This window comes from Pelodiscus sinensis, chromosome 2, assembly GCF_052426305.1.
Source record: "Pelodiscus sinensis isolate ZL-2025 chromosome 2, ASM5242630v1, whole genome shotgun sequence".
In the NCBI taxonomy this organism is placed as follows: domain Eukaryota; kingdom Metazoa; phylum Chordata; order Testudines; family Trionychidae; genus Pelodiscus; species Pelodiscus sinensis.
This window is the reverse complement of record NC_143053.1, coordinates 254,030,508-254,056,942: the sequence shown is the minus strand read 5'-3', so window position 1 is coordinate 254,056,942 and position 26,435 is coordinate 254,030,508. Positions and strand designations below refer to the sequence as shown.

General features: G+C 49.6%; 1 protein-coding gene across 2 annotated transcripts in view; it reads right to left on the bottom strand.

Annotated features, from left to right (window-relative positions):
• Window positions 1-607: 607 nt before the first annotated feature.
• The window catches only part of ZBTB47 (zinc finger and BTB domain containing 47), an 84,850-nt gene continuing 59,022 nt past the window's right edge, over window positions 608-26,435 (bottom strand). The window contains exons 3-7 of one of the 2 annotated variants that reach the window (XM_075922896.2): window positions 16,757-16,904; window positions 11,604-11,719; window positions 7,088-7,232; window positions 6,128-6,297; window positions 608-1,043 (exon numbers count right to left, since the gene is read on the bottom strand). In XM_075922896.2, coding sequence (XP_075779011.2) covers window positions 984-1,043; window positions 6,128-6,297; window positions 7,088-7,232; window positions 11,604-11,719; window positions 16,757-16,904 — 639 coding nt within the window. In that variant the 3' untranslated portion in view covers window positions 608-983. Of the gene's footprint in view, window positions 6,298-7,087; window positions 7,233-11,603; window positions 11,720-16,756; window positions 16,905-26,435 lie in introns of both variants that reach the window. The other variant, XM_075922895.2, reaches the window with a different exon arrangement.

Here is a 26,435-nt window from a genome sequence, read left to right as displayed (position 1 = left end):
TGTGCACATTCCCTCACGAGCGGCTAGAATGCAGTGGTGCACCTTGAGCTGAACTAGAGACCACCTAGAGCAGGGGCCGGGAACCTTTTATGGGTTGGGGGCCACAGACGCATAGAAAATCAGTCAGGGGCTGCACACAAGTGAGAAGCCAACCCCCCCCCCCAAAAAAACTAACACACTGAAATGGCCCATGACGGAGAAGGAAAAAGATGCTCCCTACATTCCCCTCTTACAGGAGACGAGGGAGGCCCAGCCTTGTAGATTTTGTGTGCTCCAGCCTCACAGAGGGACAGCAGGGGGGCTGGAGGGGCCCTGAGCCTCAGGGGCCCGATCCAGGCAAGCCGAGGTTCCTCCCAACCTAGACGGAAATGCACACTGGGGTCCTCTCCGCAATCTCCCTCCAGCGTGGCAGGCAGTTGCGATCTGCTCCATTTAAGGCAATTTGGTGCAACTTTTGGAGGTCCCCAACTACTTGCCCAGGTGGGCACACGCCTGCTATAGACGCGGGCGCTCTTCCAGTGGCCAACACGATCTCCGACATGAGAGAATAACCTTTGCTTTCCACCCTCCCCGTACATCAACCCACTCAAAGAGAGTGCTGCCGTACTTGGAGTTAAAGATAAACATATATTGATTACACATGGTCATTTAAAAAAAAGTAGTAATAATACATTTTCTAGAACATTACTTAAGATGCTTTTGCAAAGCATCTGAACTCCCCCGACCCCCTTCCCCGTATCTACACAGAATAAAGTGCTTCATTTATTTTGTTCACGACTAGTCGAGCCACCGATACACTCTTTACTTGGCATGTTTGGGCGGCGGATACTGAATGCCATAAAATAACACACAGCCAAACGTCAGACACTAGTTTGAGGCAAGTGAAGTGCTTGTGGTTGCTTGCGTTTGTTTCCTTCAAGTTCCAAGCGACTGAGTTCGTTCCTCGGTTCTACCCACCCCTCCCCTGCATGGATGACGTGGCGCTAGGCAGGGCTGTGCTGGAAAGCTGCGTCCATCCATGTGAAGCAGAGGTGTCCGTCTATCTGCAAAGAGTTAAAAATCCCGGTTGTCCAGCAGCGGATGCCAGTTTGCTATTGCACTGGGTCACAGCCATCTCCCTCCGTCGCCCCTCTGGCTGCGTTCTCGTGATGGCTGTCGGCCAGAGGGCTGGCCCTGCTTTCATGAACATTGTGAGGCAAACTGCCCTGTGCTGCCAGGCTCCTGGTAAATGTAAAACAAAGATAATCCCCGCCCACGGCCCCCGCCCTCCCTGCAGGTTCAACACATGAAAATCAGGTGGGGGGAGAGGAGTGTGCAGAGTTGTTGGCTGAATGTTCATTCAACGCGAGTGGGAAGGAAGCCCTCCTCGCACTCATGGCCCAGTGAGGGAGGGAGGGATGCGAGAAGTTAAGGTGCAAGAATTAAAATAATAAAAAGCTTGAAAACAGCAGGCCAAATTTCTCCTGTGGTCTCACCCAACAAGCTTTGTAGGAGTTCTACCAGGGATGAACTCGGACCAATACGCTTCAGCTCTTGGTATGTTCACACAAATACCCACATCGACACATTTAGACTGAGTAAGGGTGTAGACAAAAGGGTTTACAGATTGTGCAGGATTCCTGTAGGTATCTCAGCCCTGGCCTTGGAGGACCAGAGATCGGGCTACCGAAGCGTTCATGCGCATGCCATGTTCTGTTGTCTCACGGCTGCTCTCCGGGCAACATTTTAAAGTGAATCCGAACAGGCAAACAGGTGTGGATGGGCTCTCTAGGCACCGGGTCTAAGCCAGGCAGCTGCAGCAGCAGTTTAACCATGTGGCTGCATTCTCCTGCTCCTTACACCTCCCCTAGCTAAAGTGGGGTCACCCCCAGGTCTCCTTGTGGCATGCTGTGGCAGCTTGGGCCATCCGGAATAGCATCCTCCATGCACTGTGAAGGTGTGTGGCGGATGCTGTTTTGTTCTATCAAATAGCGTCCTCCAGGGGTTACCAGTTGGACAATGCACAACCAGCTGTGCATGTACACAGAGGGCATGCTGCTGGAATCACCCCCGTCTGGGAGGAGGAACAGGCCCCCGAGACAGGCACAGTGAGAACTGGTAGCAGGCTAGGGAGAAGTCTAGGATTCTAGGCAATCAGTGACTTTCCTGTTTGGATAGCGCGTTTGTGCCAGTTCCTCAGCCTTGGGCAGACTTCTTCTGGCCAGGGATCAGCCCCATTTTGGGCAGTGCAACCTTCCCTCCTGGCACCCTGCTAACCTGTCTCAACCCTGATGCAGAAACACAGGAGTGGGCAAGCCTTTTCCCATGACCTCTGCTGAGAGCTTGCATGGGCTGGGCAAGAGGGACAATGGGGGGGGAGGGTGGCTTTTAAAGCCGTGAGCTCTGCGCTACTGGGATGAGCCCATCACACTCCCTATGGCCTAGGCCTTCAGCCAGCCATCCTCAGAGGATAAGACCTTCCAGTCATGGCCAGCTTGAAGCTAACTGCTTGAGGGACTCTAGCTCAGACCCAAGCTCTTGAGCCATCAGGTCTCCTTGCAGACACGTGATTAATATACAGGACAGCCCTAAAAACCCAGGCTGCCGGGCCTGTGAAAACAGCTAAGACACCTTGCCCCATGGGATGTCTGCCACTGATCCGAGAAGCTGTGAGGTGCTCACGGCCCCAGCGGCAGCCCATTCAGCGGCTGCCGTACTTTACACGAAGCAGAGCCAGACTCCCTGGGAGCACAGACTTGGCTGCACCCTACGTTCCCCGACTGCAGTGTAGAGGCTGGTGGGCGTGCTTGGTGTGTCACGCAGGCATGAAGTGGATCAGTCACCTAAAAGTGGGTAGCGCTGCAAGTCAGCCGTCCAGCCCTAGTCATACTGCACTGTACGCACACAGTTAAAAGCTTTGATGTGCTGGGCCAGACGCATCTCAGAATCTCCTTGCCTCGAGGGGCTTTTACTGACGCTACAGAGCTACGGACCAAACTGCCAATGAGAAAGGGCTTCTTCAGCTCATTGGGTGCGTCTTCTCCCCTCAGCTCCCCGTTTTTCCTTTCCCGGGGGCAGTGCTTGCATCGCCAGCTAGGCATCTGGCCCAGTATATTTCGGTACAGCCTTTTCTCCTGGGGATCAGAACGGAAGGGGCAGTAACATGACCATAGGCAGCATGGCTCTCTGCAAGGTGCTGGCAGCTCTTGGAGTGAAGCAAATCAACCCCTCCCCCTACACACACACCAATGAGAGTCGAAGGTGCCTTCGAGGTTTTGTTTTGCCGGATCGGTCCCTGAGGGTTTGTCTGGACTAAGAAAAGCCACTAGACTAGGGCAATGACATCCGTGTGGTTACACCACTGCAACCTTCTAAAGAACAGACTCTGTATCCCGGGGTGTCACACAAGTGCACACCCCATGTTAGGCCATGGGAGGTAACACAAAACCCACTACAGACAGGGCAGGTATGCTAGCCAGCCTGGCCCTGCCCACACTCCGCCCCCAGAACACCTATTCCGGGTGGAGATGTTGGGGCCATGCATCCTCTGCCTGCCCCATGCTCTGGAGCTGTGGACGCTTGAGCCATGCACCGCCCCACCTTCTCGTGATGCTGGGGGCGGGGCTTAGGCAGAAGGGGCGGGGCTGGAGGCAGGGTTGTGGGCTTGCTTCCCCCAGCCCTACCTTCACCCACCGCCCATACCTAAATGATTTGCCTTTCCCTGCCCACGGCACGTGCCAGCCACATGACATCAGGGTTACAAGCTGTATCTTCAGAACCATCAGCAGCTACAGGGCCACTGAGCTCGGAGAGCTGACTCCATGCTACTGCTCTCAAATGCAGACCCTCTGGACAGAGGCTCACTGTGCCGTGACTGAAGGTAGAACCAGCCTTCGAAAGGAGAGTTACGTATTGGATCTGGGGGCCTGCGAGATGAGATGTGCAAGGAGGAAATAGAGACTGAAGGGAGCTGGCCCCTGCCCTTTCTTGGTACCACTGGCAGGGCTATCGGATCAGGTTTGCAGACTTCAGGCTAACTCCTGCACACACCAGGAGTTACCTTCGATAACGGAAAGGCACTATTATGAAGAGTAACTCCCAGGGAAGTTCAGCCTGGCTCGGGTTATTGAAAGCAGTCTTACTATCAAAACCATCTCCAGCTAGTGAGTATTGTCTGGGTTTGGGCTTTAGCCTACCAAATTGCAGAGGAAGTGTGCATGTGGGGAAGGGTACAGAATCCCCGTTAGGAGGAAGACTTAACAAGGTTTGCTAACAAGAACAGGTGGTGGTAGTGGGTCATGCCATGTGGTCCACTGGAGATGCTAGACAGTGGGAACATCTCATTCCCTCGAACCTGGCTGATTTCAGCCAATGTTCCCTCTAATCTTTTTCATCTATGTGCGGAATAAATTTTTACATGCACTGAAGCATGTGCAAATGTGCACCACTGGTAGAAACAAAAATACCTATCTGTGAGTGCTCTGCTAATCAGCTGAGTGGAATGTGAATCTTTCCTGAGGGGTACAAGTGCTTAGTTTACAGGAAGCATTGATTTCTTTCAGCCATTCTATCATAAGGGAATGATAAACTCGCAGAAAGATCTCTCTTGTAGCACCAGCCTGTCACAACAAGCGACGGGCTCAAGCGCAAAATGCACTAGATTACAGCCACTGCCTCTAATCTGCATAACAGCCATGAAAGGTTCCCATCCCTTGTGTTCATAGCCTATGGCATTTAAGAAAAAAATCCTAATGCCTAGAGCACTGTAGCCTCTCTTCCTTCCTTTGTGTCTCACTCTGTGGAATAGGCCAATCTCAAAGAGATTCTAGATCTCGCGCCTCTTTTGCATCTCCGTGCGCCCAAGTCTGGTGCTGTTTTCCCAGGGACGGATGAGTTAAAACACTCATGGTGGTGGCTAGAACAGGCAGACTGAAGGGTTTGTCTACACTTGGATCAGAGGTGTGTGACTGCTGCACGTGCAGACACGCCAAGAGCTCGCTTTGATCCCACTAGCTCAAACCGCAACAGCACTTCTCAAACCGCAACGGCAGCAAAAACTGCGACATTACAGGCTGGCTGTTTGAGAACACCGCCAGGACCCTGGATGAGCATGCACAGCCCACGGTGCTGCAGTTGCCGTGTAGTTGTTATTCAATTTAGCTAGCCCAAAGCTAGCTCAGGGACGTTTCCAGGTGCCATAGTGACACCTCTGAATGCAGTACAGTGGGCAATGTGGCAAACCTCATCTTTACCACAGAGGCGTAACCTGCAGAGACTACAGCTCCCAGCATGTTATGCGCCTTCCTTCTAGCAGGAAGCCATTCGGAACAGCATGGCATGCTGGGATCTGTAGTTTTTTTCAGGTCTCAGCGGCGCACTAAAGAGGAGCATGATGGACTATTTTGCAGAGAATTCATCATGGACAAGTTTCCAATAGCCACAGGCAAAGCTAAAAAGGCTGCCTAATGAGGCAAAAGCACCTTAAACACCTCACTGCTGCCATGAGGAGCTAGTGGAAATGGCTCAACAGGGTTGAGCGTGAGTTGTTAATCTAATGGAATTGCACAGAACCGTGAAATCGGGGAGAAATTGTGGGCACGGTGCCCTGGGCTGCAGAGGCAATCCAGCTCGGTAACAACGAGGCAGGAGGAGGAGTCAGACCGGGGCTTGGGAAACGCTAAAGCCAGTGAATAAGAAGGGAGGAAGAGCCGTTTTGTCTACACCCTGACTGGAAGCCGGCACGTTTCCCCGGCTTATATGCACGTCGAACCTGGGAGCGTGCTGCATTAGCTGCAGCCCAGAGCACCTGTCCCTTTGACGGAAGGCTTACGGGCTCATCGTAAAACCAAAGGGGGAAAAAAACCCCAAAAAGAGAGAGAATTAATCGCCTCCCTCCTCCTCCTCCCCCCGTCACGTGGCCGGGCACTTCCTGCAGGGCAGAGCAGTCCGTGCGCCTGCGGGCTTAGTTGTTCGCATTGACCCGCCCGGCGGGGAAGAGGGGCGGGGGCGGCGGTAGGTGCGGAGGCGGGGGCAAAGGGTGGAGCAGAGGCAGAGGGAGGGCGTGGGAGTGCTGCGCCGCGTGAGCGCCCTGGGGAGTGGCGAGGCTGCCGCCGTTGTTGGTGGTGTCCGAAGCCAGGGGGTTGCTGACCCGGAAGCACTTCTCCTTGTGGGCCTTGAGCATGTTGGAGAAGCGGAAGCGCTGGCCACACACGTCGCAGGGGTAGGGCTTTTCTCCCGTGTGGGTCCGGCGGTGGCGCTTCATGTTGGGGCGGCTGGTGAAGCTCTTGCCGCAGATCTCGCAGATGTAGGGCTTCTCGCCTGGGGGACGAGGGGACGGCCGGTTTAGGGACTCTACGTGGGGGTGCCCCTCTCCCCCTCAATGAAGGGCCTGGCTCTCCCCACTCACAGCCTCCCGAGCCCTTCGGAGCCATTCCCAGCTCACCCACACAGCCCAGAGTGGGGAACTCGCTTCCCGGCTAGGAGGTGAGTTCCCTACCTCCAGAGTGACCCACCCAGAGCCAGATCCGCACTGGGCCTGCTCACGATCCCCAGCCCTTTGCCGGAGCAGCAGGGCTGCACGGGGATCTCAGCAGCTATCGCTCCTAGCAGGGGAGCCGACAGCCACGCTGGGCCCCTGAGGAAGGGGTGTGTCAGGGAAGAAGGAGCTTGGCTCTGCACTGCCGGCAGGGGCAGGGCTGGGGCAACCAGGCCTCAGCACCACCCGCTCCCCAGCTTAAGGCCACTCAGAGCATCCTACGTGGTGCTCCAGTCATGATTTATGGGGCCCGGGGTTGCCGTGGTAGCGGTGGTGTCAGCTGGTCCTTTAGAATCACCAGGATCCAGGGCGATTTCCTACCACCTTTTCCCCCCGCCCCCTCTGTTGTTGGGCCTGGCTCCTAGGCATTGCTAATGCTCCCATTGCATTACTATCCAGGTGCCAGACCCTGCCCCGACAGGCCGGAATGGGGGGCGATGGGGAGCGGCAGCAGAGAGATTCTGTGCACCACGTCCCCCGTGGCTCTTACAGGAGGCAGCAGCTAACGCAGGCTGCCCCCGGGGACTCTGTATGCTGGGGGAGGGGGCCGCTGGGCGGGAGGGGAGTTCTCACCCGTGTGCGTTTTCATGTGCTCATCGAAATACTGTTTCATGTTGAAGTCCTTCCCGCACCACTGGCACATGAACTGTTTGTGTCCGATGTGGATGCTCATGTGAGAGCGCAGCTGGTACTTGTACTGGAACCGCTCGTTGCAGTTCTGAAACAGAGAGGCCGAAGTGAGAGACGAAGGCAAGCGGCCCCCAGAGCAGGCGTGGGGTTGGTTGCGGCCGCAGCAGGAGAAGAAGTGGGATTATTTTCGACTGAGCTCGTTCAGGCTGTCATAGGTAGTAATCTCCATTTTATAGGGGGGGAAAGTGAGGCTCTGAGATCTTAAGGAGAGACATGCCCAAGGTTCACAAGGAGTCAGTGGCAGAAAATGGACTCTTAGATAAGAAGCAAATGTTATCACAAGACATTTCAAATAACTAGGGTTATTATTAGGGGCCAGACTCAATTCTTATTAAGCCCTTACTCTGGTTTTATTAAGATCTCTCCTAAAGACTGTAGGATTGACAGCTCAAATAATAACCCTGCCATGCAGATTACACTAAATCCTGAAAGCTTCCCAGAAGGAATCCCTCTTGGGCTGAGCTCAAAGCTTGTTTAATTTGGGAGAAACTGATTTTATCTTCAGATAACAGCTGTGGTCTGCCAGGCACCCTGTGGAACACTGAAATGCACACCAAATCTTTCCTTACCAAGGGGTAACTAAAGCAGTGGTTCTCAACCAGAGATAGGCATGCCCTGGGGGTACACAGAGATCTTCCGGTAGGCACAACAAAATCCCCAAATATTTGCCTAGGTTTACAACAGGCTACATAAAGAGCACTAGTGAAGTCAGTACAAACTAATATTTCATACAATGACTTATTTATATTGCTCTCTATACAAGTTGAACCGCTCTAGCCCGGCCCCTCCGGACCTCACTGGTGCCAAACTAGAGAATTTGCTGAACCACGGGAGATCAACATTGTCTAGCAGCATTACCAACACTTCCACTGCTGACTGGGCTCTGAGAAGACATTTAGGGATAAATTAGAGCTAAATAACAGCACAGAACACTGAGAGCCGGGACTGGTGACTAAACAAACTTCAGGGGACTATGGGAAACTTGGCCACACCGATGATAAGCAGACTTCTGGCTAACTAAAATCATGCCGGACCATAGATGTTGTCGGACCAGAAAGTGCCAGACTAGAGAGATTCAACCTGCACTATACACTGGTGTGCAAGTACAAGGTTTATATTCCAATTAACTTATTTTATACTTATATGGCAGAATGAGAAAGGTAGCAATTTGTCAGTAGCAGTATGTTGGGACACTTTTGTATTTTTCTGTCTGATTTTTATAAGAAAGTCCTTTTTAAGTGAAGCGAAACTTGGGGTACACGAGACAAATCTGACTTCTGAAAGGGGGACAGTGGTCTGGAAAGGGTGAGAACTAAAACACAGAAGGCCCAAACCTCAGCTGGTATAAATCACTTTAGCTCCACTGATGTTAATTTACACCAGCTGAGGATCTGAACCAGTGAGTTTAGAGGACTCATCCAAAGCACATCAGAGCCAGGGAAAGAACCCAGTGCTCTTAATTCCCAGCCCTTTAGGTAACCACTAGACTATGTTGCTTTACACAAAGCCTGAACACAGCTTGACAAACAACAATCCACAGATACAGCAATCACCAGGGCATCAGCTAAGCTGCAGAAACAAGGCTAATAAAAGTAGCGGCTTTTGCTCTCAAATACAGTGGCCTCTGCCCAATGAGCTACCGCCAAAGAGCTGCTAAGCTGGTAAGTTTATAATAGTCCAGCTCTTCGGGGATGCCCTCCTGGGGGCAGGAGGGGTCATACCCTGCATGGGGAGACACACCGACACTTGCTCTCAGAGTGCACGTATGTATTCACAGGGCTTGACCCTCCTGCCGTTCGCGCTGCCACGGATATACTTCCGATTTTGATGGGCTAGCTCTGTTAGAGCCAGCACAGGGATGTCTACTAAAGGGAGAGATGTTTAGATGAGTTTATTCAAGTAAATGTGTAACTGCTGAAAATTTGGGGAGTGCACGTGGGGAGTGCTTTTAAGCCGGCTCCCCATGAGCACTGGCTCCCGCCTGCTCCCCCTCCAGTGCCGCTGCCTCTGTATCAGAGGCAGCATCGTGTGTGTGTGTGGGGGGGGGGGCGGGAGGTAGGTCCTGTATGTAACTGTGCACATTAAAGTCCCTAAACCAGCTTGCGGCTTTTCTCCCTGAAACACAGGAATTGCCACCACGCTGGATCCAACTCTCGGTCCGTCTAGTCCAGCGTCCTGTCTCCAGCAGTGATCAGCTGCTGCAGAGGGGAGCTCAGGTTGGCACTTTATAGAATAACTTGCCCCCGGGAAAGTTTCTTCCTGATTTTGTAAGCAAGTAGCTTTTAAGTGAAGTGACACTTGGGGAATGCAAGTCAAATCAGGTTGGCTCAAGCCCTTAATTTGCTCCACAGGACACTGAGTGAAAGCTCCCAGAAATAACAGGGCTGTGAGTAAGATGTAGTACTGAGAACTAGCACTCCTGGGTTCCTTCCCCAGCCTGGCTAGTTACTCAGGAGAAGTTAGAACCTCTCAGACCTCAGTTTCCTTGCCTGTAAAATAAGCATAGTACGAACGTGTCAAGTCTGCTGCACGCTACGGCTACTGATGGCAAGAGAAGCCATCCACAGAAACCATGAGGGCATAGAGCTCTCCCCCAGAAGCACAGCTTACCTGGCCTAGAACGGGGCAGAAAATAATGTTTGATGGTGGGGACACGCCAAGGCTACGTCTAGACTGGCATGATTTTCCACAAATGTTTTTAACGGAAAAGTTTTCCGTTAGAAGCATTTGCGGAAAAGAGCGTCTAGATTGGCACGGACGCTTTTCTGCAAAAGCACTTTTTGCGGAAAAGCGTCCGTGCCAATCTCGACGCGCTTTTCCACAAAAAAGCCCCGATTGCCATTTTCACGATCGGGGCTTTTTTGTGCAAAACAAATCTGAGCTGTCTACACTGGCCCTTTGACGCAAAAGCTTTGTGCAAAAGGACTTCTGCTCGAACGGGAGCAGCATAGCATTTCCGCAAGAAGCACTGATTTCAGAGAGTAGGAAGTCAGTATTCTTGTGGAAATTCAAGCGGCCAGTGTAGTCAGCTGGCAAGTTTTTGCGGAAAAGCAGCCACTTTTCCGGAAAAACTGGTCAGTCTAGACACATCCCAAGATTTTGGCAAGTGGTCAAGGGCTACACATTTCTATGAAGGGGTACAGGGTCTGGAATGGAGGTTGGGTGCAGAAGGAAGCTTAGAATAGAGGACTGGGTTGCAGGAGACGGTGTGGGGTCTGAGAGGGAGTTTGGGTGAAGGAGGGGGTTGTGACCTGGGGCAGTGGCTTGGGGTATAGGGTCCGGGGGGGTGGGGAGGATTCTGGCCTGGGTATGACGGTAGGAGGGAGGGTGCAGCGTCTGGGAGGGAGTTATGACTTGGGGGAGATGGGGAGCGGGGATGCAGAGGGTTAGAATGGTGACCTGGGGCAGCGAGTTGGGAGGAAGGAGGGGATGAGGTGGCAGAGGGAGGCACAGGCCAAGAGGTGTTTACCTAAGTGGCTCCCAGCCAGCAGCCCTGCAGGACCGAGGCAGGCTCCCTGCCTGCCACAGCCCCCGGGCTGCTCAAAATGGCTGTCTGTTCCCTGTGATTCTCTGCTCTGGGTGCTGGAGGGAGGCTTTATGCAGTACCCCTGCCCCCAGAAAAATCTCTAAGGACCCATTGGTCAGTTTCTGTGAAACCTCCCCCTCCCCTTGGCACCTGGAGCAGAGAGCAACAGTTAGCGGCCAGCTGCTTAAAGCAGCATGGGGCTCCTTTGAAGCAGTTGGCAGCTCTCTGCCTGACGGTCTCGGCAGGGTGGCCCACGGGCTGGACCCAACTCGCGGGCTATATCTTGCTCCCCCACCGTTGGCCTAGAAGGAGATTGTTGGCTACTCAAATTACATTCAGAGAGGGCAGTGAAGAGCACTCACACGAGTAACGGGCAAAATCCACGTGCCGCAGAAAACCAAAGTTTGCATTTTTAGAGACGCTGGGGCGGGACGAGCTGTCAGCCCCGGGTTGTCAGCCCCAGGCGGCAGGCTCCTGCTGTTGGATTTCATTTTAATCACGGAACAATGAGGATTCTTATGGGTTGTTTTTAAAATTAGAGGGGCAGGCTCCATCACGACAAACTAGGATCCCTGGTGATGACTTGCTGGTTCGTTTGGTATTATCTCCTTCCCAGGGGCCTTTTGAAAGGCTGAGGTAGTGTTTGTGAAGCATAGGGCAAGGCCCGGATGACAGAAAGATGCTCTGGGTTGCAAGAAATGGAAGAGATTAGCACAAAAGGGTTATGATGCAAAAGGGCTAGTGGTGGAACCTGTGAGTGTGCTAATTATAGACTGGAAATCCCAGACAGAAAGCAAGTGACTCGCCATGATCAGGGTGATGGGGACGGGAGCTTTTTAGGGGTGGAAGCATCCGCAGAATTTCTTCCCTTACCTCACATTTAAAAGGCTTTTCCCCCGAGTGCTGAAGAGAATGGACTTTCAGGGACATGCTCCGTTTGAACGACTTCCCACACGTCTCGCACGTGAACGGCATATCCTTGGTGTGCGCTGCAAATGAAGACAAAAAAAGGCAGTAAGACTCGACAGAGGAGGTGATGGCACGTGCCATAACTGCAAGAACGCCCCTGCGCTCCCTCCGGACGGAGCCCATCTCTGGCATGCCGAAGCCCGCGGATCCAGACGTCACACGTCAGGGCGCTGCAAGGCGAATGAACGAAAGGCGGTGCTCCTTAACGTCGGTGTTAGATTAATGGCTGAGCGTGGGAAAGACGGGGCAAATGGGATGGAGTGATTTTAAAAAGCAGCGACTACTTTTCCGAAATAACACCAACACCTTCTGCCACTCATGGGCTGCGTTCTCCAGCCGCCACGGCAGTCCCTGACCTTTTGTATTTATCACCCTCTCTTTTAATATTTATAGAACACAAAAAAATGTGCTGTCTCCTAGTTACTGCTCTTTATTAAAGAGACACAAAATAACAGTTGGTGTCCTTGCTGTCTGCCAATGAAATCCAGGGCAAACTGGCTCAGCAAAGAGAGGTTTTTTTCCTAGCCACCAGCCCTGAAAAAACAGCCTGGAATCAGAGAGTCCAGTTTATAGAATCACAGAATCCGAGGGCTGGAAGAGACCTCAGGAGTCGTCCAGTTCAACCCCCTGCTAAAAGCAGGACCAACCCCAATTCAATCACCCCAGCCAGGGCTTTGTCAAGCTGGGCCTTAAAACCCTCTAACTGTGGAGATTCCACCGTCTCCCTAGGTAACTCATTCCAGTGCTTCCCCACCCTCCTAGGGAAATAGGCCATTGCTCCTCGTTTTGTCATCTGCCCCCACTGAGAACTGCCTCTCTCCATCCTCTTTGGAAACCCCCTTCAGGGAGTTGAAGGCTGCTCTCAAATCCCCCCTCACTCTTCTCTTCTGCAGACTAAATAATCCCAAATCCCTCAGCCTCTCCTTGTAACCCATCTGCTCCAGCCCCCTCATCATTTCTGTTGCCCTCTGATGGACACTCTGCAGTTGAATAGTGATAGAGATGCAGTAATGTTAGTCTGGTCTAGCTGAAACAAAAGACAGGACTATGAAGCACTTTAAAGACTAACAAGATGGTTTATTAGGGGATGAGCTTTCGTGGGCCAGACCTACTTCCTCAGATCAGTTTGTAAAAGAAAATGGGCACGACCATATATACCAAAGTGATACAATCAAAAAAAAGTGAACACATATAAAATTGACAAATCAGATTTTAGAACAGGGGAAGGTGGGGGGGGGGGGGGAAGGTTAGTGTCTGTGAGGTAATATTAGGGGTGATAATTGGGGAAGCTATCTTTGTAACGGGTGAGATAATTAGCATCTTTGTTAAGACCCATACATAAAGGCTACGTCTACACTGGCCCCTTCTTCGGAAGAGGCATGCTAATTTCGAACTTTGGAATAGGGAAATCCGTGGGGGGATTTAAATATCCCCCGCGGGATTTAAATAAACATGGCTGTCGCTTTTTTTCCGGCTTGGGGAAAAGCCAGAAAAGAGTGTCCAGACTGGCGCGATCCTCCGGAATAAAGCCCTTTTCCGGAGGATCTCTTATTCCTACTTTAACCAGACTGACCATTCTCTCAATGACCTTAAAACATGCATATTGCTTCAAAGTGATTTTAACTCCAGACTTCAAAGGGAAGCCTCAGAACTGTCATTCATGCTTAAATTTGACACTTTATGTATGGGTCTTAACAAAGATGCTAATTATCTCACCCGTTACAAAGATAGCTTCCCCAATTATCACCCCTAATATCATTACCTCACAGACACTAACCTTCCCCTGTTCTAAAATCTGATTTGTCAATTTTATATGTGTTCACTTTTTTTTTGATTGTATCACTTTGGTATATATGGTCGTGCCAATTTTCTTCCACAAATTGATCCGAGGAAGTGGGTCTGGCCCACGAAAGCTCATCCCCTAATAAACCATCTTGTTAGTCTTTAAAGTGCTGCATAGTCCTGTCTTTTGATTCTCCAGTTGGGCTCTTTCCTTCTTATGCATATAATTAGCAGGCCAAATGTTGCCAGTTCTTACTCCTTTCAAAGCCCAATGTTCTCAGTGATTGACGAACAGCCTTTGACCATGTAACTTAATTAACAGTCCCAATGATCAAGCAAAAAGAGGAAGAGACTCTAGCCCACTCTCCCACAGCTGTGTTGACTCTGCAGGGCTAACAGGCACTGAAAACTCATCCTGCCTCAATTTACTCTGACTCAGATGCATTGAGAAGGGTTGTTTTGACACAGTCACTTTTCTGAGCAGACCCGCCACTTAAGCTTTGCCATAAGCCACCTGCGACCTGGGAGAGATACACACCCAGGGGGGTAAGGAGAAGATTGTGTTTTATGTTTAAACCATGAAAACTGAAAAAGCCATTTTTCTGAGATGGGCTGAACAGTAACAAGCTGCAGATTATTCATAGCACTTTGCGCCAATGCAGGCAACGTGTATGTGCGTATTCTTGGCTTGTTGAGTTGGTTTCCTGCGGAATATGAAATCACCCGAGGATGATTTATGCACAATCTCAAGGCTGGCTTTGCAGATGTTCATCCTCACCTCCTGAGGCACTACAAGAGTAACTGTTTTTACCCATGTTCAGGAGGCTGGGAGGCAAAGCAGAACTTCTGATATAAAAGATTGAAGTTCAAGGCTTCCTTTTGATGCAGCTAAAAGGACAGGATCTTTGGCCTAGGGAAGCCCCAAACCTACCTCCCCTTGCATGTGGAACATGGGCAATTCCTGGTGTGTTTGGAGAGTGTTTCAATCCTTTTATTGTTCTGCGTATGTTTTCTTGGTCATGCTTTTGCCCTGAGAATCACTGTACTTTAGTTTGGAAGAGCAGTGTGGTTATTGGTTAAAAAAAACCAACACAACAAACACACACAAACACACCAACAAATGCTGTCATTGTGTTTAGAAAGAAGCAAAAGAGCAGGGCGGTAGGTGTTTTCAAATCCACTGGAGATCTGATAGTATATGGCAGAGCCTGTGAAGCCATAAACCTCCGGGCAGAAGAGAATGGGGCAAAGCAGAAGAGAATGGAACAGGCTATGGCTGGAGGCCAGACACCAGAAATGCATCTCAGAGGGATGATACAGATGCAATAATCCTGAAAGTTTGACAACCTGCATTCAAATACTGCGTGAATTAGGGGCAACTGGAGTGGTCAGCTGCCATGTGCCAATGGTAAAGATTCACTCCCCGAAAAATCACAGAGGGTATCCTCTAGGAACCCATTTTGAAGCACTTGAAAGAGAAGAAAGTGAACAGGAATTATCAACATTGATTCACCAAGGGCAAGCCATGCCTGACCAATCTGATTGCCTTCTGTGACGAGGTAACTGGCTCTGTGGACATGGGGAAGTCAGTGGATGTGAAATATCTTGACTTTAGCAAAGCTTTTCATATGGTCTCCCACATAATTCTTGCCAGCAAGTTAAGCAAGTATGGATTGGATAAATGCACTGTAAGGTGGCCGAAAGCTTGCTAGATTGTCGGGTTCAACAGGTAGTGACCAATGACTCAATGTCTGGTTGGTGGTCGGTTTCTAGCGGAGTGCCCCAAGGATCGGTTTTAGGGCCGGTTTTGTTCAACATCTTTATTAATGACCTGGATGAGGGGATGGATTGCACCCTCAGCAAGTTTGCAGATGACACTAAGCTAGGGGGAGAAGTAGACAAATTGGAAGATAGGGACAGGATCCAGAGTGATCTTAGACAAATTGGAGGATTGGGCCAGAAGAAATCTCATGGGATTCAACAAGGAGAAGTGCAGAGTCCTCCTCTTGAGATGGAAGGATCCCAAGCAGTGTTACAGGCTGGGGACCGAATGGATAAGTAGCAGTTCATCAGAAAAGGACCTAGGGATTACAGTAGATGAGAAGCTGGATATGAGTCAATATGCCATTAGCCAAGAAGGCTAACAGCATATTAGGGTGCATTAGGAGGAGCACTGCCAGCAGATCTAGAGAAGAGATTATTCCCCTTTATTCAGCACTGGTGTGGCCACATCTGGAGTATTGCATCCAATTCTGGGGCCCACATTACAGAAAGGATGTGGAAGCATTAGAAAGGGTCCAGTGGAGGGCAACAAAAATGATTAGGGGACTGGAGCACATGACTTCATGACTTACGAGGAGAGGCTGAGGGATGTGGGCTTGTTTAGTCTGCAGAAAGAAGAGTGAGGGGGGTTTGATAGCAGCCTTCAACTTCCTGGAGGGAGGTTCCAAAGAGGATGGAGAGAGGCTGTTCTTAGTAGTGATGGATGGCAGATCAAGGAGCAATGGTCTCAAGTTACAGTGCGGGAGGTTTAGGCTGGATATTAGAAAAAACTATTTCTCTAGGAGGGGGCTGAAGCACTGGAATGGGTTACCTAGGGAGGTGGTGGAATCCTGGCTTGACGAAGTCCTGGCTGGGATGGTTTAGTTGGGATTGGTCCAGCTTTTAGCAGGGGGTTGTACTCGACTCCTGAGGTCTCTTCCAGCCCTAGGATTCTATGCTAACTCTAAACTAGGAAATTTATTAGTACAAGGAAAGCAGCATTTTCTCTGAAGCGCCCATCCTCCATCTCCTCCATAGACTAGTTCCAGAGAACACACACGTTTCATTTAGGATAGCGTGAAAATTTCTGGCCAATTTCCCCCCGCACCCCAGCAAAAAAAATGCAGACTTGGCAACACCCAAATGTTTCACAAATTCACAAGTCTGCTTCCCTGAATGACTCACATTAAAAGAATTCAGAAAAATTAAAACATTTCACGTATACATTTTTTAAACAAACCACAATTTTTTGGATTGAAACTAATTTTATTTAAAATGTCAAAAAACTTTTAAAATGATCAGAATTGAAAAGATTTGATTTTGTCTAACAAAACATTTGATTCAACTGGAAACTGCCAACTAACTGAAAAAACAGTTATTTGCCCAGTTCTAATTTCAGTGCTTTAAGAGATACATGGGAAACTTCTTCAGAGCAGTCTAGGGGTAAATTGCATCTCTATTAAGTGTGATTTCCCCTGCCCCGCCAACCCCAGCACAAACACCCATACACTCACCAACCATGTGTTTCCGCACGTGCGCCATGGTGTAGAATTTCTTCTCGCAAATTTCACAAGAGAACTTCTTTTCCGCGTAGCCATGGACGATTTTATTGTGTTCGTGGAGAGACCAGAGCTTCTTAAATGCTTTCCCGCATGTCACACACTGCAAGGAGAGAGAGCACTAAGATAGGGCTGAAATATGCAGGAGGGGGAAACTGTCAGGAAAGGGCAATGAAAATGATGAGGGGTTTGAAACAGGTCCCATATGAAGAGAGATTAAAAAGACGTAAACTTTGCAGCTTAGAAAAAGAGGAGACTAAGCGGGTATAGAATAAAGGTCTGTAAAATCACTACTGGTGTGGACAAAGTGAATAAGGAAAAGTTATTTACTTATTCCCACAATATAGGAACTAGGATTTAAACCAAACTAAAGGAAGTTTTTCTTCATGCAACGCACAGTCAACCTGTAGAACCCCTTGCTAGGGGACATGGTAAAGACCAGGACTTTAACAGGGTTCAAAAAAGAGCTAGATAGATTCATGGAGGTTAGGTCCATCAACGGCTATTAGCCAGCATGGGTAGTAATGGTGTCCCTAGCCTCTGTTTGTCTGGAGATGGATGACAGGAGAGGCATCATGTGATGATTTCCTGTTCTGTTTACTCCCTCTGGGGCACCTGGCTTTGGCCACTGTGGGCAGATAGGAAACTGGGCTGGATGGATCTTTGGTCTGACCCAGTCTGGTCGTTCTTATGTGTCCATCTTACAAAATTCAACATCACATCATGGGACAAACTGTTGCCTTACAGTGGGTGGGGGCAGAATTCTTCCATTCTGTGCCCTGCTAACCATCACAGCTCTCAAATGCAGCATGATACAAGGTCAGCTGTGCCACGAAAGAGAAGGAGAGCAGGCACAGAAGAGCAACACCTCATCCCAGCCCTTTTGCACCAGCCTACGCAACTGGCCAGCCACATTTTTCTAGCAGAGCAGGTCAGGAAAAGGGATCACCCTGCGCCTTGACATTGACGACAAAAATAGTTTCTTGAAGTTTTCTCCCGGAACATTGCGACCTTTAACCCAAAAAGGATTCGTTCCGCTTTGGAGGAATATCCAATCTGAGCTCTTGCTACATTTCAAAAGCAGAAGTCCAGTGGGAGCAGGGAGTGAGTGGGGGACTCAAGCGATCCCCTGCTGGCCCCATGCTCCCTACTTTTGAAATGTACAAATGTAGAAGAGCCTAACCTTAAGCGCCCGCTCTTGTATGTTCCAAAAGCTGGGAGCGAAGGGCCAGTGGGGGACTGCTTGAGCTTCCGTCTTTGAAACGTACCAAGAGCCGGCAGGGCTCTTGCTACATTAGAAAGGCGGAGGTGCCCTTATCAACTAATTAAATAGGTGATGCAAATTGCATCAGCTATTCGGTTAGTTAATGAATCTAAATTTAACATCCTTAATCTGACCAGGAGACCAGGCTGAACCCCCTGCTCGTGTAAAAACAGCCATGGGATGGTTAGTGCTCCCTCAGGCACTGTTTTGTGTCACATGCAGACGGGGGGCCTTCTCAGCACACTGCCCCCTACTGCCAGCCTGGGGCGCTGGCTCAGAACCAGCCCCGGAGGGAAAAGAGCCCCACTGGCGTAGCGTAGGGAGGAGTTATAGTAAGATGTATGTGGGTACACGTACTTGACTGGAGGGCGATATCGGGGCATCTATGGATTGGTTCCCAACATAGAAGAAGAGGCAAATCTTGCGGTTAGGTACCAGGAAACATGCTCTCTTCAGTTTAGGGATGTTAAATATCGAGTAATTGACCAATCGAACAGTCGATGCATTTTGCATTGAGTATTTTATTAGTCAATAGGGCGCCTCCGCCTTTGAAGTGTAGCAACAACCCTAGGGACTGCTAAGGAATCGCTGACTTGGGATGGTGTCATATCCCCGTGTCCTAAACACGTCTTTACCGGGAAGGAATTAGGCTGCGTCTAGACTGGCATGATTTTGCGCAAATACTTTTAACGGAAAAGTTCTTCCGTTAAAAGTATTTGCGCAAGAGAGAGTCTATACTGGCATGTGCCTTTGCGCAAAAGATTTGCTTTTGCGCAAAAGCATCCGTGCCCAGTGTAGACACTCTCTAGCACAAGAAAGATCTGATGGCCATTTTAGCCATCGGGCTTTCTTGCACAAGAAATTAACCTGTCTACATTGGCCTTCTTGTGCAAGAATACTTGCGCAAGAGGGCTTATCCCTGAGCGGGAGCATAGGAGTATTTGCACAAGAACCACTGATTTTGTACAGTACAAAGTCAGTATTCTTGCGCAGATACTCGCAGCCAGTATAGATGCAGCCCTGGAGACAGAAGAGAGCTGCTTGCTAGAATCGGCAGTAAAGCACATGGCATGTCCCTTCACTGTACTTACCCAGCAGCAATGAGACCCGAGGACACAGCTCCCCTTCACATTTCATAGGCAGCGTTAACGTTCATTGGCCTCCCCAGAGCCTCTCCTTGGGCTAATTCCCACCCCATCCCTACGTTTGGACCGGTCCCATTTGGATTCCAGGCCCATTTAAACAAGCACAGCTCAAAGCAGGGACAGAGCTGCAGGGATTAACGGCGCTTTGTTTCTCCCTGTGTCTGCTCAAGATGCTTCCATGGCCTTGGACAGGTGACACCAGAAGCTAAGTAGGGCTGGACGTGATCAGCAGATGGATGGGAAACCTCCAAGGTGGAGACTGCTGAAGGTGCTGACTCACCAAGGTGCTGAATCAAAACCTTGGCATAGGTTTACTGCATGCTGTCACTAGGATTGAGCTTGTAAAATCAAACACACCTGGTCCCTGAAAACCCTGTGGCACCAAAGGGTTAAACCTAAGATCCTGGCTTACCTCCAGTTTGGGCCATTTTGTTGTGTCAATCCCAGTTTATCTGTACTCTCTGTGTGGAGGAAGAGCTGTTCTCCCTCTCCTGCCTAACTTGGCTAACTGATGTCCAGCCAGGCTAGGCAGCAAGTGTGCAAAGCATCGTGGGATCCATTCAGGGTTGGCATCAGATCCGCCTGCCACTTCAGTTCCCCCTCACCTCTCCCAGTATCTTCAACAGGCCTACATGCCACCGGAGTGCTTTCACACCCCACGTTCTGGCCACACCACCTCGCTCAGCCCTTCTGGAGAACAAGCTTTCCTTCCCCCGTGTTAGCTAGCGCTTTCTGCGCTCCAAGCGCACTACTGCTGATTTCAGGCTGGGCTCGCTCAGTGCTTCAGCAAGCCATGACCCTGCTGTCTGAAGTTGAACCATCCAGAGAGAAAGAACAAAGGAACACACAATAGCCTCCTGGGGAAAGCCTGGATTAAGTGATTTTCCCAGCATCACACAGTAACTCAGTTGCAGAGGCAGGGACCAATTCCAATGCTTTAGAGCAGCATTTAACTGCCTTAGCCACGAGACCCTCCTTTCTCTCCCTGCAGTCTCATGCCTTGTTCACGCCACACCTTCCAGCTTCTGGCTGCCCCTCGAGAACAGCCTCCTTAGCTACACAATTCCCAGCTATGCTCTAAGCACCGTCCAGAACGTTCGTATTACTCAGAAAGCCATTTTTTGTTGAAAAATGTATCATCTGGGTGTTTTCAACCAGCCCTATCCTCAAACCCCTTCCTGTTAGACACCTGTGCTTTCCCCACGCTTGCACAATGTCTCAGTGTGCTTCAAATTCCACAGCGCTACTCCCCTCAATGCGCAGATCAAAGAATGGCACATCTCACCACTGTCCAACCTGGACCCTGACCTTTGGTTGAAGTTCAACACTCAAAACTTAGGAAACGCCAGAACTTTACTTATGTTCTCTTGTGCATATGGCTTATGACACAATTTTTAATTACAGGGTCACCTAACTTTTCTTCCAGGTTACACAAATTTGTTCAAAATTACTTCTTTTGCCACAAGATGCAGACTGAACAATGGAGGAGAAATCCAAATGTTGAATTATTATTCAGTGAGCACCATCCATTCATTCTATGCCCTGAATGAGGCAGTGGTCCTGTGGGAAAAAACAATCTGTATCTGATCATCTAAAAAGATTGTTCCATAGTATATACAAAAGCAAGGGATTAAATTAAGGTTGTGCTGGCAACCTTAATTCTCAGAGAGGTAGCCGTGTTAGTCTGAAACTTTAAAAACAAATCGTCCTGTGGCACCTTAGGGTACATCTAGATTATATGCCTCTGCCGACAGAGGCATGTAAAATAGGCTACCCGACATAGTCAATGAAGCCGGGATTTAAATATCCCCAGCTTCATTAAAATAAAAATGGCCGCCGCATTGTGCCGGCTCAGCTGATTGTCAGCACAGCATGCGAGTTAAGATGCGGATCGGTCGACAAGGGAAGCCTTTGTTCACCGCTCCTGTAAACCTTGTTTCACGAGGCATAAGGGATTGGTCAACGAAGGCTTCCCTTGTCAATCGATCCACGTCTTGACTAACGCGCTGTGCCGACAATCAGCTGAGCCGGCACAGCGTGGCGGCCATTTATATTTTAATGAAGCAGGGGGATATTTAAATCCCCGCTTCATTGACTATGCCGGGTAGTCTAATTTACATGCCTCTGTCGGCAGAGGCGTGTAGTCTAGACATGCCCTTAGAGACTAACAAAGATACAGAGTGTCATGAGCTTTCGTGGGTAAAACCCACTTCATCAGATCATCATGATGATACTATATATTTTTGTTAGTTTCTGTGGCAGGGGTTGGCAACCTATGGCTCCCGTCCCGAGCCAAATATGATGGCTCTCTAGGGAACTAGATGTGGCTATTCTGGAGCTCCAGCTCAGCCACCTCTTTCTCCCCCGGCAGCAGGGAGCCCTCGCAAAACTCGAATACCAGTGCAGCTTCCTGTGGGGAGGGGCAGGGGGAAGCCCTGAGGCTAAACATGGCTTGGCGTGGCAGCGTTTTCCTTCCCCCTGCATGGGGAAAACCAGGAACCAAAGATGGCTCCTTGCGCACTGACATTTCCGTCCCTCAGGACATACATCCTGCAGCCCCCCCCCCCCCGCCAGCCCTTCCCCGAAGCTTCCAGGGAATGGGAGCAGCAGGAGGCATGTTACACGGCGCCTGCCATGCAGAGAAAAACCAAATAAGTGCCCCTCCATGCCCTGACCCCCTTCCCTTCCCACTGCCCAAAATCCCCCCCAACTCCCTGGCCAAAATCCCTCCTGCCCTCTGCTCCCAGGCCAACATCCCCTCTGCTCCCAGACCAGACACCCCCTGCTCCCAGCTAGACATCACCTGGCCCCCAGGCCAGACACCCCCTCCTCCCAGGCCAACATTCTCCTTGCCCTCTGGCCAAAATCCCCCCTGCTCCCAATCCCCCCTGGCCTGACACCCCCTGCCCCGACAGCAAGTCCCCAGCCCGCTCCTGCCTCCTGGCCAGGCAGCTTTCCCCCTGGCCAGACCTTGTACCCTCACCCCCTCCTACATTGCACCTGCTGCTCAGATCCTGAACTCCCATCCCTATCCCATTCACTGGTATCCCTGTCCCACATACTGAATGCCTCATTTTTAGCCCCAATCCAGAGGCTGGGGGACCCACAAAATCCACTAACCCTGGAACCCCAGAAGAGTAAATCTGGCCTGAGGCCTTGAACCTCAGTCCTCCCTGCCCCTCTGCCCACTATGGGGCTGGTGCACCAGGGGAGTGAGGTGTTTCAGTTGGGGGTCACATCAGTGAGGGTTGGGGGTTTTTGGAGGGTTTTTTAAAATTTTTGCTTCTTACTTGTGTGGTCCCCGACTGATTTTTCTGTGGGGGGTCAGTGGCTCCCAACCCAAAAAAGGTTTCCCACTCCTGCCATAAATAAAGACAACGTTGAAACCTTTCGCGTTGGACATCATATTTTACTTTATTTAAAAATGAAGCCTGGTCAACAAGCCCCCAATTGGGGCCCAGCCCCATCTGGCTGCAATGTCATAATACTCCTGCACACACACCCTTCCCTGACACCAACCCTGAGCCCATCATACATCTGAACCCCCTGCCCTGAGCCCCTCATACTCTCACATCCCCAAACTCCTGCGCCCCCACATCACCACGCCCCTGCCATAAGATTGACAGAAGACAGCCTGAATGTGTGCATGAAGCTGGATTTGACCAGTTATGATGTAAACTTCAAAGAACTGTGCGGAAAGATGCAGCAATAGCAGAAGTCCCATTAAATAAAGTCTATGAGTACAATGTTTCATTTATGCTATTAATTATTATGTCAATTATCAATAATCTTAAGTTGTATATTTTCAGTCATGCAAATGGGCATTCTTAGACGCCTATTTGTTGACCACTTGTTCTGAATTTTGATGTAGTTTGGCTCTTTGGTTTGAGTAGGTTGCCGACCCCTGCTCTAAGGTGTCACAGGACGACTCGTTTTTAACCTTAATTCTGGCATGTCTTAACTTTTGAATGCTTGATGTTGCAACCTTACCATTATGTGAATGTAGGTTTGTGTGTGTAATTCATACAGTACCCAGATGTTTAAGGGCAATCTTAGTGCAACCTTAGGACCATCTTCTGATATTCAAACTCATGTTGAGCAGTGCCTTATTCCACAGGTGAATGCAAATGAGTCTGAACCCCAGCTAAGGATGTTAACCAGCTAAGCATGAGGCTTATCAGCATGCTTACTGGTTAACTAGGCCTTTCCTGTTAACTCCAGTGGGAGGCCAACCAGGCCAGGCCAAAGCAGCCTTAGCCGTAGCAGGGCTGGTGGATCAGGCAGCAGCAGAGACCGGGTAGTGGGACCCTGTGTTGCAGCAGGGCCAGACTGGGCGGGATCTACATTAAAATGGTTAACCAGTGAAGTGCTATTGTTTAACCTGTTAATCGTTTCAACATCCCTAAGCCCAGCTGGTGGAGTTGTTGTAGCTACTGGCTTCAGTGAAGCTGTGCTGACTTAAAACAGGCAATGACCTGGCCTGGTGGCTGTAAACAATCTTTATGGGACCACAGGAAACTTGGCCACACCCATGATAAGTGGACATCCGGCTATCTAAAATCATGCCAGACCATGGAGAGGTTCAACCTGTATTATTTAAACATCTCCTAAGTTCTGATTGGCTCATGACACTTGTAGTGTCATAATGGAGCAGCCAGCCAATAAATTACTCTTAAAGAAGATTTGGTCTATATTAGAAAAGTTGTGCCAGCCTAAAAATCTATTTTAAGAATCCATTACATCTAGTTTAAATTGGTACAATCCTCTAAAGCAGACATACTTAAAAGCAATTTAAGCAAAGATTAAACCAGTGTAGCTTAATGCAGAAATTTACTGACACAAAAACTAAACCAATTTTGAGCGAGAATTACAGCTGCTTTAGTTCACGCAGCACATTTCCAAATTACGTTAAATTGATTTAAGACAGGGTTACATTGGCTGACGTGTGTCTATGTAAGGAGTCTGTATCAGTGTCACTGGACTGATTGATTTTAAAAATCAATTAGGTTAAATCGGTGCAACATTTCTCTATATAGACAAGGCTCAAGTATATGTATGAAAATGACAAGAAACATTACGTATATATAGTAGCATCAAACAAATCGACATCACATGTATTTGGGTAAATTGGGAGAGAATATCGGAAACAGACCTGCTAGCAGTTCCTTGAATTGGGGCATTTGGTTACGGGGGTTGTGCGGCATGTATATGTGTGTATTTGTGGGGGGCATTGCGTTCTCTTTGTGGTGGTGTGCTTTGTGTGTATATACAAACATACACACAAAGAAATTATCTTTACTTTTTCCTCTTGTTGACAACTAAACAACCCTGAGGGTCATCGTTGCTCGAAGTTTCAGTTGTACCAGACAAACTTGTGGCCCAAACGCTCACACCGGTAAATAAGGGATTTCCTTACGTCTCAGTGAAATGCACTGGGGGATGGGATGCTGTGACAGCAGAACAGAAGAGCAATGCTTGTGTGGTTTGGGGTCACAGATACCCAGAGTTTTCCTTGATTCCCCTTTGCTCATATTTCACGTTTATACAATAACACGAGGGTGCACAACACTGTCCATTCACTGTGGTGCTGCAATTAAGTTTCCTTCCAGCAGCTGGTGCTGCCGTTCTACAACCGACATTTGTCAGCACCCTAAAGCAGTGTGTCTCAGCCTTTCCAGGTGGCTGCACCTCTTGCAGGAGTCTGATTTGTCACGTGTACCCCCATGTTTCACCTCACTTAGAAACCACATGCTTAACAAATCAGACCTAAAAATACAAAAGCATCCTGGTACACTACTACTGAATAACTGCTGACTCTCTCATTTTTACCATGTCATTATAAAACAAATGCATTGCAATATAAATATTACTTCCATGGCACTGTACAGTTTACAGAGCAGGAGAAACAGGCCATTGTCTGTATGAGATTTGAGTCTGTACTGACTTGGCTCTTTATGTTGCCTGAAGTAAAACTAGGCAAAGATCTAAACAAGTTGCGCTGTGCCCTGGAAGGCCTCTGGGTACCCTGAGGGTACACATACCCCTGGCTGAGAGCCAGTGCCCCACAGAAAATGAAATCCCATGGGCCTGATGTCAGAGCGACATGCTGAAGTTTTCTGGGGTCAGAGCTATGGACCAGCTAAGCCACTGTTAACACGTGCTTTCAGTTCTTTGGCAGCAGCCATTCATCACAGTCTCCCAACTTCTAGACCATGTTTGCTCTGTGCCCACAGCCTGCTCCTTATCAGGTGCCACAGCAGTTCTCTCTGCCACGGGACCAATCCTTTAATCCTCACCCAGCGCCCCTCTAACAGCATGTTGGGACTTCCAGATGTCTTTCAATTCCCTACCTCACCCCCATGCTTAGATTTTTATTCCTGTCTCTCAAAAGCCTTCTTACTTAGGGACAACCTTCCTCCCTCTCCCCACTCCCAGTCAAGACTTGCCTTTGTCTAAAATACAAGTTGAACCTCTCTAGTCCGGCAACATCCGTGATCCAGCATGACTTTAGTGAGCCAGATGTCCACTTACCAGGGGTGGGGCCAAGTTTCCCCGAGGTCCCATAAAGTTTGTTGACAGCCACCAGTCCTGGCTCTCCGTGTTCTGTGCTGTTATGTAGCTCTGATTTACCCCATATGTCTTCTCAGAGCCCAGTCAGCAGTGGAAGTGTGGGTAATGCTGCTAGACAATATCGACCTTCCGTGGTCTGGCAAATTCTCTGGTTCAGGCCTGGTCAGGTTCCGAGGGTGCCAGACTAGAGAGGTTCAACCCGCACAAGGCTCTGCAGCAGTAGCTCAGAAGGATAAAGTAACCTCACAGTATTTGGGGCCAGGCCTCTACTGTACCTTAGTGGTTCTATTCCTGTTACAAGGCAGCCACGCAGAGTAGATCACTTATTGCCTCTCTTCCCCACCTATTGGGGCTGGGCAGTGCTGGGTAACTGGAAGCCAGAACCCCAGGATAATACACACATAGGGTTGCCAGATGGTTTAACCAAAAATACTGACACCCCCCCCCCCAAAAAAAAACAGCGGGGAAAAAAATTCTGTTGAGAAAAAAAAAGGAGGAGACCAAAGTTGTTGAGCAAAAAAAAAAAGGGGGGGGGCCTCAAAAAATAAATTAAAAGACCCAACCCAGTGTGGCTCTATTAAGAAATGCTTTTGAGGCTTTTTTGCCAGCCACCATTTTGCCTCCCTCGGCGGGATTTTTGCCTCCTAGCCAGGGA